The sequence below is a fragment of the Polypterus senegalus genome, chromosome 6 (genome assembly GCF_016835505.1).
Source record: "Polypterus senegalus isolate Bchr_013 chromosome 6, ASM1683550v1, whole genome shotgun sequence".
Lineage (NCBI taxonomy): Eukaryota > Metazoa > Chordata > Cladistia > Polypteriformes > Polypteridae > Polypterus > Polypterus senegalus.
Genome location: NC_053159.1, coordinates 178723451 through 178735465, shown reverse-complemented (window position 1 = coordinate 178735465; position 12015 = coordinate 178723451). Strand labels below are relative to the sequence as shown.

The window sequence follows — 12015 nt, the reverse complement described above, 5'->3', positions numbered from 1 at the left end:
CGTGTTAAGTATTTATTTGCTCACATAATGTGTATCATCCATTGGTACCTGTTGATCCTTTCTTCTATAAATTGTATTGTGTGCATATGCAATTTAGTTACTGATAAAACTATCAATCACATGTTAAGAGTGGGGGGAGCTTAAAAAGTGATTGCTTGTGAATGTGTGAACTTACTGAGCTTAATGGCAATTTTGTACTGGTGTCCTGTTCAGATATCTGTACTGCATAATAATGTGAAGAGTGTCCAGATGTGAGAGAACACTGTAATAATCATTAATCTAATGACAACCTTTATGCTATAAACTCAGATGCCTAAATTGCTTTACTATTTACTGTATTTATACATCAAAGTCAAAAATCGATTTTCTTGCAAGTTAATGTTTTTTGGAATGTCTAACTCTCACAACCTCTATAAAATGTTAAATAAAGTAAATTAGTCTATTTTTCAAAGAAGAAAACAATTAAGATGTGACATTACCATTTCTGGATTTCAGATCCCTATGGATTACTCGTACTGGAGCTTCCATGTGTAAATAGTGCATTCCTGTATAAAAAAGGCAAGTAATGTTTATTTCAATTAAAGGTCAGGGTCATTTTCTCTGTGGCTGTTACCCGCAAATACATACCAAGGTGTAGGAGGAAGCAGTAAATAACAAGTTTGTTACTATGATTTAAATGTGTAAGTGATTTTAGATACATTTACACATTGCATTTCTATACAAATATAAAAGTATTTTAGTTTAACTACGAAAGCCTATTGCTTAATATGGATCATTTTTTAAATTATGATACAAGGACCTCTTGAAATGTACACATCCATCGACAAACTGCAAGACAAGATACGGTAGATCTAAAGGCTGAGCACAACATATTTTATATAAGCAAGAAGACAAAAGGTGCATTTATGGTAAGCTATCATTTACTGGAATTATTTTTTAACTATACTGTAGGTGAGCAGCTAACATACTGACCACTTAAAAAAAGTTTAACATCTGAGTGCTTTGTAATTAGATTTTATCAAGCCAACCAATACAAGCTTTTGTTTAGGAAAGTTAAAGCACTTTCAAAAAATAATTTAAATATTGAAAAAATGTGAACTATATTCTGAAACCAAACTTCTTAATGTCTTGGAAGCACAGTGAAATAAGAGTTAAGATAGGAAGAGGAAAAAGGAAGACAATCTCTTATTGGAATGATACTGTGAAAGAGGCTATAAAGAATAAGAGGAGACACTATACGATTTGCATTAAGTACATAAGGGGGAAGACTCTGTTAATCACACTCAGACCAGAACGTTCAGAAAGCTTGTATTGCGTGCATCAAAAAACCAGGCATGGATGAAGTATGAGGAACATATGCCTGAATGTTGTAAAAGATCACCAACAGCCATTGGGCAGATGCAGTAGATAAAGATAGAAGATCCAGTACAGCCACTGAACACACAAGAGACATAAAACTTTCCATGCTCCTATATTCCTTTTGTACAGGAGAATCCCAATCAAATGATGTGCTATGCCTTGAAAGCTGATTGTTCCCAGAAATTAACCCTGCATTAAAAATCAAGCTAAGTTTTGTTTTAAACATTTTGTCCTTTAAATGCCTTTTTGATGTACCTGTGTATGTGAAAGTAATAGGCAATTAGTGATGGCTGAAGGTTAAAGAACCTACTCTTCAGGGAATAACTGCCTTCTGCAAAATACACAGGAGTCCAATGGAATACAAACAGCTTTTGTCAAAGACAATTTTATGTAATAAAAGACTTGGACCTACTCCTGCATTTTGTCATCATGTATGTGCTTGTGGTCAGTCAAGAAACCCTGACCAAAAAGGGAGAATATTAATGAGAACCACACATAAAAATCTTACTCTAACGTTTGTTGATTTTCTTATATTTTTGCCTCTGACAATGAAATTGAGCCACAAGTCATCACAAAACTCTTATAGCAGCATAGGTTTGCAGCATTTGATGACTTACCAAACAGCCATTTATTTATAACAATTTGAAACATAAAATATCTTATACTAAAATACAATTTACATAATTAAATAAACCTTTAATACATCTTAGAAAAACCTCCTGGAATATGAAAAAGCTGAGATGGACAGGGTTTATTCCTGCCTTGTGCCCTGTGCTAGCTGGATTAGGCACTAGCACCCCCAAGACCTTGGTCTGGATTAAGAGGGTTGGAAAATAACATGACGTGACATGACATGATATATAGCAAAGACAGGCACAAGATGATTTTCCACTGGTGTGTACCCGATTCTCAGATTAACCTGAGAGAGGCAAAAAAATTGGTGTTGCTGGCAAAGCTGAACGCAAACCACATACCCACATATACAGGGCCACTCAGCTGTCTGAATTAACAGCATCTATCAGATTTGAGTCATAAAAGTGTTTTATTTAATCTATTCTAAATTGAGTCTGGTTATTGTATAGCTTTGCTAAATTAATAAGAACGTTATTAACTTTTTTGATTAATTCATTCATCTCTTTTCTGAAGCTAGTTATTCCAAATGAGGACCAGGCAGAGTCATTTTACACCAGCTGCAAAATACAGGTAGTGGAAAATAGCTAAGTATAGTGTGCTTGAGTCACTCACCCACAGAAGGCCAAATTAGAGGTATTAAGGTATGAAAGAAAACTTGACACCAGAGAAAAACCAGGCATACAAGGGCCTGAAAACATCATATAACCAGTGAGCAAGCTGGATACTGAACATGATTAAAGAGAGAAATACTATACACTACAATATGCCACTTGTTAATTTGATTTTTCATTTATTTATTCATTAATTCATTTTCTGAAACTATCCATTTGAATTCAGAGTTGCAGCGAGCTGGAGCCTTCTCCTGTACTGGACTGTGTGGATGTCAATTCCTCTAGACTGGGATATGAATGATGGATTCTGGGGCATGAGGCAGCAATTCTAATCACTGCCAGGTTGCACCATACTTTAAAAACAATGTAAAATTAAAATGTCACTAATCTGTAGACCTCTTCTTCTTCTTCTTTCAGCTGCTCCCGTTAGTGGTTGCCACAGCGGATCATCTTCTTCCATATCTTTCTGTCCTCTGCATCTTGCTCTGTTACACCCATCACCTGCCTGTCCTCTGTCACCACATCCATAAACCTTCGCTTAGGCCTTCCTCTTTTCCTCTTACCTGGCAGCTCTGTCCTTAGCATTCTTCTCCCAATATACTCAGCATCTCTCCTCTGCACATGTCCAAACCAACACAATCTCACCTCTCTGACTTTGTCTCCCAACCATCCAACTTGAGCTGACCCTCTAATGTCCTCATTTCTAATCCCGTCCATCCTTGTCACAACCAGTGCAAATCTTAGCATCTTTAACTCTGCCACCTCCAGCTCTGTCTCCTGCTTTCTGGTCAGTGCCACCATCTCCAGCCCATATAATATAGCTGGTCTCACTACCATCCTGTAGACCTTCCCTTTCACTCTTGCTGATATCCGTCTGTCACAAATTACTCCTGACACTCTTCTCCACCCAGTCTGCACTCTGTTTTTCACCTCTTTTCCACAATCCCCATTACTCTGTACTGTTGATCCCAAGTATTTAAACTCATCCACCTTCGCCAACTCTACTCCCTGCATCCTCACCATTCCACTGACCTCCCTCTCATTCACACACATGTATTCTGTTGTTCCTGCTGACCTTCATTCCTCTCCTCACTAGAGCAGATCTCCACCGCTCCAGGGCCTCCTCAACCTGCTCCCTACTCTCGCTACAGATCACAATGTCATCAGTAAACATCATAGTCCACGAGGACTCCTGTCTAATCTCGTCTGTCAACCTGTCCATCACCATTGCAAAACAGAAAGGGCTCAGGGCTGATCCCTGATGTAATCCCACCTCCGTCACTCCTACTGCAGACCTCACCACTGTCACACTTCCCTCGTACATATCCTGTACAACTCCTAAGTACATCTCTGCCACTCCCGACTTCCTCATATAATACCACATCTCCTCTCTCCTCACCCTGTCATATGCAAACACGCAATGTAACTCCTGGCCTTCTCTAAACTTCTCCATCAACATCCTTAGAGCAAACATCGCATCTGTGGTGCTCTTTCTTGGCATGAAACCATACTGCTGCTCACTAATCATCACCTCACTTCTTAACTTAGCTTCCACTACTCTTTCCCATAACGTCATGCTGTGGCTCATCAATTTTATCCCCCTGTAGTTACTGCAGTCCTGCACATCCCCCTTACTCTTAAATATCAGCACCAGTACACTTCTTCTCCACTCCTCAGACATCCCCTCACTTTCCACGATTCCATTAAACGATCTGGTTAAAAACTCCACTGCCATCTCTCCTAAACACCTCCATGCTTCCATAGGTATGTCATCTGGACCAACGGCCTTTCCATTTTTCATCCTCTTCATAGCTGTCCTTACTGCCTCCTTGCTAATCCATTGCACTTCCTGATTCACTATCTCCACATCATCCAACCACTTCTTTCTCTCGTTCTCTTCATTCATCAGCCTCTCAGAGTACTCTTTCCATCTGCTCAACATACTCTCCTCGCTTGTGAGTACGTTTCCATCTTTATTCTTTATCACCCTAACCTGCTGCACATCTTTCCCAGCTCGGCCCCTCTGTCTAGCCAATCGGTACAGGTCCTTTTCTCCCTCCTTAGTGTCCAACCTCTCATACAACTCATCATACGCCTTTTCTTTAGCCTTCGCCACCTCTCTCTTCACTTGTGCCTTATCTCTTTGTACTCGTCTACTTTCTGCATCTCTCTGACTATCCTACTTCTTCTTTGCCATCCTCTTCCTCTGTATACTCTCCTGTATTTCCACCACCAGGTTTCCTTTTCCTCCTTTCTCTTTCCAGATGTCACGCCAAGCACCCTTCTTGCTGTCACCCTTACTACATCTGCTGTAGTTGCCCAGCTGTCTGGTAACTCTTCACTGCCACCCAGTGCCTGTCTCACCTCCTCCCTAAACTCAACCTTGCAGTCTTCCTTTTTCAACTTCCACCATTTGATCCTTGGCTCTGCCCTCACTCTCTTCCTCTTCTTGATCTTCAACGTCATCCTACAGACCACCATCCTATGCTGCTTAACTACACTTTCCCCTGCCACCACTTTGCATTCTTCAATCTCCTTCTGATCAGCTCTTCTGCATAGGATGTAATCTACTTGTGTGCATCTTCCTCCACGTTTGTACGTAACCGTATGTTCCTCCCTCTTCTTAAAATACGTATTCACCACAGCCATGTCCATCCTTTAGGCAAAATCCACTACTCTATGACCTTCTTCATTCCTCTTCTTGACACCATACCTAACTATTACCTTCTCGTCTCCACTGTTCTCTTCATCAACATATCCATTGAAATCCGCTCCAATCACCACTTTCTGTCCCTTGGGTACACTGCTCATCACTTCAACAACAACATTTATTTATATAGAACATTTTCATACAACTTCCTCCAACTCACTCCAAAAATCTTTCTCACCCATTGCACACCCAACTTGCATTCGTTATCACATCTCCAATTTCCAGCTCATAATCATTACTCTGTCTGACACTCTTTTCAACTCCAAAACACTCTTGACATACTGTTCCTTCAGAATAACTCCTGCCCCATTTCTCCTCCCATCCACACCATGATAGAACAATTTGAATCCACCTTGGATCCATCACAAATTCAAAATATGAAGAAGCAAGTCCATCTGAGCTCACTATCAGTGCTTCTTTGATTTGCCATAGTAAAGTACATCGGGTTTTTGCAGAGCTCATAAACTGGTATTTCACTTAATTATGTACAAATTTCATTTAGAATGGCTATGTTGATTAGTGTTTAGGAAAACTGAAAAACAATTCATTATACAAAGGAACAGCAACACTTTTTTAAAGCCAGTTAGTTTCTAATTGCAGTCTCTTCACCAGTGACTTCTAATATGTATGTGCTGGTAGTACAGCTTTCTTTATCTCTTTTTGCCTTTTTATCTTGGTAAACCTATGCAAACAGTTTCACTGAATCCCCACCTTTAGCTATGTCCATTGCCCATGTCATTATCTGACCCATGTCCATTTCTTCACTTTTAGCACTGGATAGGTAGTCATATAAACTTCCTCCACCTGCATATTCTGCAAAAGAAAAAAAGTACAAAAATTCACATTAAGCACATTATAATGAGCACCACAACTGTCATTCCACTGCCTTCCATATGTTTATTTTTGTCTCCACTTAGAGTCATAAGACAGCTGCAGCCCACAACTTAAAAGAGAAACATAATCTGCAGCAGGGAGCGTGTGAGTTCACATACTACCTCTTGCTTGTACCAAACAGCAGTTTATATTGTGTAAAAAAATCTTAGCTCCCTTGGGTAAACCTCATGAGAACACAAGAGGAAAGAAGATGGCAATTGTGAACAGAAAGCACCTTGGAAACACCTATTGTGCATTTATAATGTTGGCATTAACTTCATTTTCAGAGCAGGTATGAATTTGTAGTAACTAAAATACACTTTCAGTAATAAAAAAAATTCAATCATTGACAAAAATCACCTTCTAGTAATGCAGCTTATAAAAATTCAGGAAAGAACCATAGCTGAAAGGTTGAATACATGTGTGGAACACATTTATATCGGTAACATTTTCTTTATGTTCTTCACAAATCTGAAGTTGCACTAGACTTTTTTAAAATACTATTTCAAAATGTAAAAACTGGCAGTTTAAGTGGGTAAGTGGCAGGGGTTAGCTACTAAGTAGAAATACATTCAGTATAGGATGCAGCATTAAGATCTGGAGGGCATTATCACCCTCAAGATAATGAGCACAGGATTCAAAACCAGATCTCTGGTGTTCTGTGGTACAAATGCTAACCACTACACCAACATGCTCCAAGCATTAGGTAACTTGAAATATCCAGATGCCAATCGTTACCCAAGTCCTCAGGTACTTTTTATATACCATTTCTATCCAAAATATTTTAGAAATAAGAGTACAATTGTGTTAATATTTTGTACTTTGTAAGTATATGTATTTTAAAAGAATTGCTGGGAATTCTGTAATGAATAGCAGTGAAGCAGATATGCAGCATTCTACTTGGCAAACAAATCAACAAATTGTATTATTCATATTGCATTTAAATTGTGAATACAACCTCACACCACTTTAGAAGTACAGAGTTAAAGCAGATCTGTTTTAATAAACTATTTTTTTTTACAATTTGTGTACTGGTTAAGTGACTTACTCAGGGTCACACAGTAAGTCAGTGATTGAGATTGAAACTACAAAACTTTAGTCTCAAGGAATTTAAATAATTTAGACACAAGGTCCAATGACAGGCTGAACACTTTTTCTTTTATTTTAAAACATAAATCAAAATTGGGTTGTATCCACATGGAAATGAGCTTCATCTCCTATGCAGCAGGTATGACCTTATAAATGGAAAAAATATAAACCAAATCAGCACTTTTTGTCTTCATATCTTGCCTAGAATTAACACGAGAAACTCCTGGGAATAAAGAGGATAAATATCATTTTCCAATTGAAGAAAACCAAAGGGAAACCAAATTATCATAAATAAAGTGAGACAGGAAAACACTTAGATATGTAGGACAAACAGTTACTTGCTGGTCAAGAATAAAATAAAAGGCTCTCTGTGAAATGGTCACGGGATAGGCAAAAAGCAGGAATCAACTTCTGAGGGGACTGTCAACCAATGCATTGTCACTAGTCAAATTTTTTTTTGACAATGAGTATATTAAAGCTCTGCCTTTTCTTTAGATTTGTGCCAAACTATCTGTATCCTCACTAGGCACCTATAAAGACCTTATCAAGCATTCAAGAAAGCATTTGATAAGGTCTCACGTGGGACATTGGGGATCAAACTAAAAAAAGTGGGAGTTCAGAGTGTTGTTTGTAGATGGGTGGAAAATTGTCTCATACACAGGAGAGTGATGGTACGAGGAACCCTATCAGAACTGGCTGATTTTAAGAGTTTTGTTCCACAGGGATCAGTTCTAGGGCCACTGTTATTTTTAATATATATATAAATGATTTTGATAGAAATATATATAACAAGATGCTTAAGTTTGCAAGTTACCAAACTAGGTGGACTGGCTAGATAATCTAAAATATGTTGAATCATTGCAGAGGGTTGCAGAGGGCAGCATACAGGCTTGGGCAGATTTGAGGCAGATGAAATTTAATGTAAGTAAATGTAAAGTATTATATGTAGGAAGTAAAAATGTTAGGTTTCAATACAAAATGGGAGGTCTGAAAATTGAAAGTACACCTCAAAAGGATTTAGGAGTTGTAGTGGACTTGTCACTATTAACCGCCAGACAGTGTTAAGAAGTCAGGTTATTTAACAACCTGATGTGTGGAATACAAGTACAAGGAGGTTCTAGTCAAGCTTTATAACTTAATGATGAGACTTTATCTGGAATACTGTGGACTGTTTTGGTCTCCAGGCTACAAAAAGGACATAGCAGTGCTGGAAAAAGTCCAGAGATCCATGATTCCAGCACTACAGGGATGAGTTATGAAGAAAGATTAAGAGTTGAGCCTGTTCAGTTTTAAGCAAAAGAAGATTAAGAGGAGACACGATTGAAGCGTTTATGAAGGTAATTAGTACAGTGGATCAAGACTGTGACTTTAAAATGAGTTCATCAAAAACACAGGGACACAGTTGGAAACTTGTTAAGGGGAAATTTAGCACAAACATTAGGAGGTTTATCTTTACACAGAGAACCACGCTCAAATGGAATAAGTGAGCAATTAGTGTGGTAGACAGCAAGACTTTAGGGACTTTCAAAACTCAACTTGATGCTATTTTAGAAGAATTAAGTGGATGGACTAGCGAGCTTTGTTGGACTGAATGGCTTGTTCTCATCTGGATTGTTCTAATGTTCTAATGTTGTAATGAATGAAACTGCCACAAAGACAATGAAGCACAGTGCATTCTTGCATTTGTTTTTATTAAGAGTCATACAACCAAAATATAAAATAACACCATGGACACATAAAAACAATTTCAAAGTTCTGACAGATTTTATCCAATGAAGCATTTTTATTCATTTTCTGTGTTGTTTTGTTTCTTTACCTGCTAAGCTGAGATAGATAGATAGATAGATAGATAGATAGATAGATAGATAGATAGATAGATAGATAGATAGATAGATAGATAGATAGATAGAAACGACTTTATATTGTCTCTATTTGACATTCTATGATGGTGCATGCTGTTCATGGTACAATGTAAACTAATTTTATATTGCTGGCAACTAATTATTTATACTAAATATCAATATACAAGTATCATTATTACTGTTGTCCATATATTATGTCTTTGTATTGATCTTTTACTTTAATGATTATCACCAAATCAAATTCTATGCAACTGATGTTATGGAATGTTGTTACTGTGATATTTACTTTACTTTTTTACAAAAGGATCTTTCACAATTTTCATGATTTAGTGTTACCTCACTGAATGTAATTTTTTTTTTCACTGAATAGGTTACAAATAAAGGCACACTCCTCTATCAGTAAAACCCAGGTTAGGAATGAACTGCTCTGGATATTAGCTGTTTATAGAGTGTAATAAACAATTAGACTTTGCACTCCTCTGTAGGCGGCTAGACATGGAAATGTGCCATCCAGCATTCCAGTGGGTCTCATTCTATACACACTGCTCCTTTGCTTAAATCTTCTGAACGCCTCTTTATGTCCACTGTTCCCTTGAACTTTATTCCTGCTTTCTCATATCTGGGACTGCTGTAAAATTGTTTGTTTCTTCTATCAGAACATTGCAAATGTGGATATTCAGCTCTTGATTCAGATACACTTTTATGCATACTGTAGTTGTAAAAATAAAATCCTTGTAAACATTTTACACTCCATTATTGAAAGGCAATGTAATTACTGACTACTTCTGGAAAAATAACCTTGTTAGCATAGTGTAGTAAGATCTGCCAGGACTTCAAGATTAATAAGAGCAATCTAGACTCTCAAAGCACAAACCATATACCAAGTATGGTCCTGAACTCCACAGAGACCCTCCTCCCATGTATTGTCTGACTGATTGTTCCCACCCTTCCTACTTTGGTACTTGACCACACATTACATCGCCGTTGTTCATCTGGGGGGTGGGGGAGTAGGGGTATAGGCTATAAAAAATAGCTCTTCCTTTACTGTGATTCCTGGTATTGTACAGCCTATGTAAAAAGCCCTTTATAACTTGGTGTTTTCATTTTTGGATGTTCTGTATTTTCTGTTCTCTTGGACATTTGTGTTTCTGCATTTCCTTAACTGTGACACATCAGCCAAGTCTCTGCCTGTTTAGATTTTTTATACTTCCTCTCTCTATCTGTTTATATACTTTCCTAAGGATTAGCAGATTGATGCACTGTTTTTCAGGCAAAACAAAATGTGCAAAACACATGTGGTGAGCACCAAAAGCCAAATGTGTACAATAAAATAATCAATTCTCATACAGTATTTAATAATAGAAGCAAATGATGGCGGCGAGGGTGCAAGGCTGTATATATGATAAATAGTCTATTATTACCTTCAATATACATACAAAAACAGTCTTACCTGGTACACAAGTGTGGAAAACAAGTATCCACTCACATTTCTACAATAAGCAGATAAGGTTGAATGGAGCCTTTACATTGGTCCAATAAATTAGTGTATGAATGAGTGAACTACTGCGGCGGGCTGGCGCCCTGCCCAGGGTTTGTTTCCTGCCTTGCACCCTGTGTTGGCTGGGATTGGCTCCAGCAGACCCCCGTGACCCTGTAGTTAGAATATAGCGGGTTATTAAATAATGGATGGATGGATAAGTGAACTGACTAGCACTCCATCCAGGCTTGTTTGGTAAAAATAAATGTGCCCATCTATTAATTATCTGTTCAGTTTGGGGTTCATGGATCTGGCAACTATTTTAGCAGAACTGGCACTAGGGAAGTGCCATAGCCAGTCTAATACAGGGAAACTCATAATGGCCCACTCTAGAGTTACCAATTAACCTAGACTGCTTGTCTTGATTGTTGTCACACCTTAGTCAGTAATTTTATTTCAATTCATACATCACTGGAATTAAAAAAATCATATAAAATTTTGAGATTTTTTTTCCCTATAATTACACTTTTCCAATAAAAAACCTGTGTAGGTATGTTTCTTTCTAAAGTTATGACAGGAACACTTCTGTGGGTCACCACACCTTGAAACATCTAGGTCCAAAGAAACCAAAAATAACATTTAATTAACTAACACACACCCACACGCACACACACAGACACATACACACACTGACACACACACACACAACTCAGAGAAGATTACTGGGAGACTATGAGATATAAATTTAAATAAAGATATTGACTGATATTTTCTTTGTAACCCTCCCAACCAAGTTTACATATACATTACAATCTTGATTAAAAAAAGAAAAAATTAAGAATGTGTGTGTGCAGGTCCAACACATGGACAAAGTTATGCTTTATTCTTAACTAATCTTCTGACCACTGCTTGCTAGCTAATATTAACTCCCTCCATATGTGCTTTAAAGTTGAAATCTTTGTAAAATTAAGGATGAAACTGTTTAGATCACTGGCTACTATAAACTTGAGAAAGTAAAACCAACATGAAATTTGTTAACTATTGTTTAACATTGTGATTGTGGGCCACTCACATTGCAAATTTCTCTCTCTGGCTTTATTTAACTCATTTACTCAACTTGCTTTGCTGCACAGATTGTATCTAAGCAGCTCGCCCCACTGGGAATGCTCTCAGTAGTCCCAATGGCCAGTCCTTCACTGTCCCAGCTGATGTGCTTTCTAAATATAGATGTTTAGAAGAAATATTACAAATGTATTTTTATGCACAAATACTGTGGATAGTTTCAGAGGTTTGTTCAGGGTGGCACATTGACCCACAATAGGAGATTAAACCAGCATCTTCTTGCTTTACAGTCAATTTCTTAACTACTAGCCAAGTGTAAAGCTGCAAAAAGTTACTGCA

The 12015-nt window shown here is 37.7% G+C and overlaps 1 protein-coding gene across 3 annotated transcripts in view; it reads right to left on the bottom strand.

Moving 5' to 3' along the window:
• Nucleotides 1-12015, bottom strand: part of zak (sterile alpha motif and leucine zipper containing kinase AZK) — a 214693-nt gene that overhangs the window by 156106 nt on the left and 46572 nt on the right. For all 3 annotated transcript variants that reach the window (XM_039757639.1, XM_039757640.1, XM_039757637.1), the window contains exons 4-5: nt 6025-6126; nt 480-545 (exon numbers count right to left, since the gene is read on the bottom strand). In XM_039757639.1, coding sequence (XP_039613573.1) covers nt 480-545; nt 6025-6126 — 168 coding nt within the window. The remainder of the gene's footprint in view (nt 1-479; nt 546-6024; nt 6127-12015) is intronic.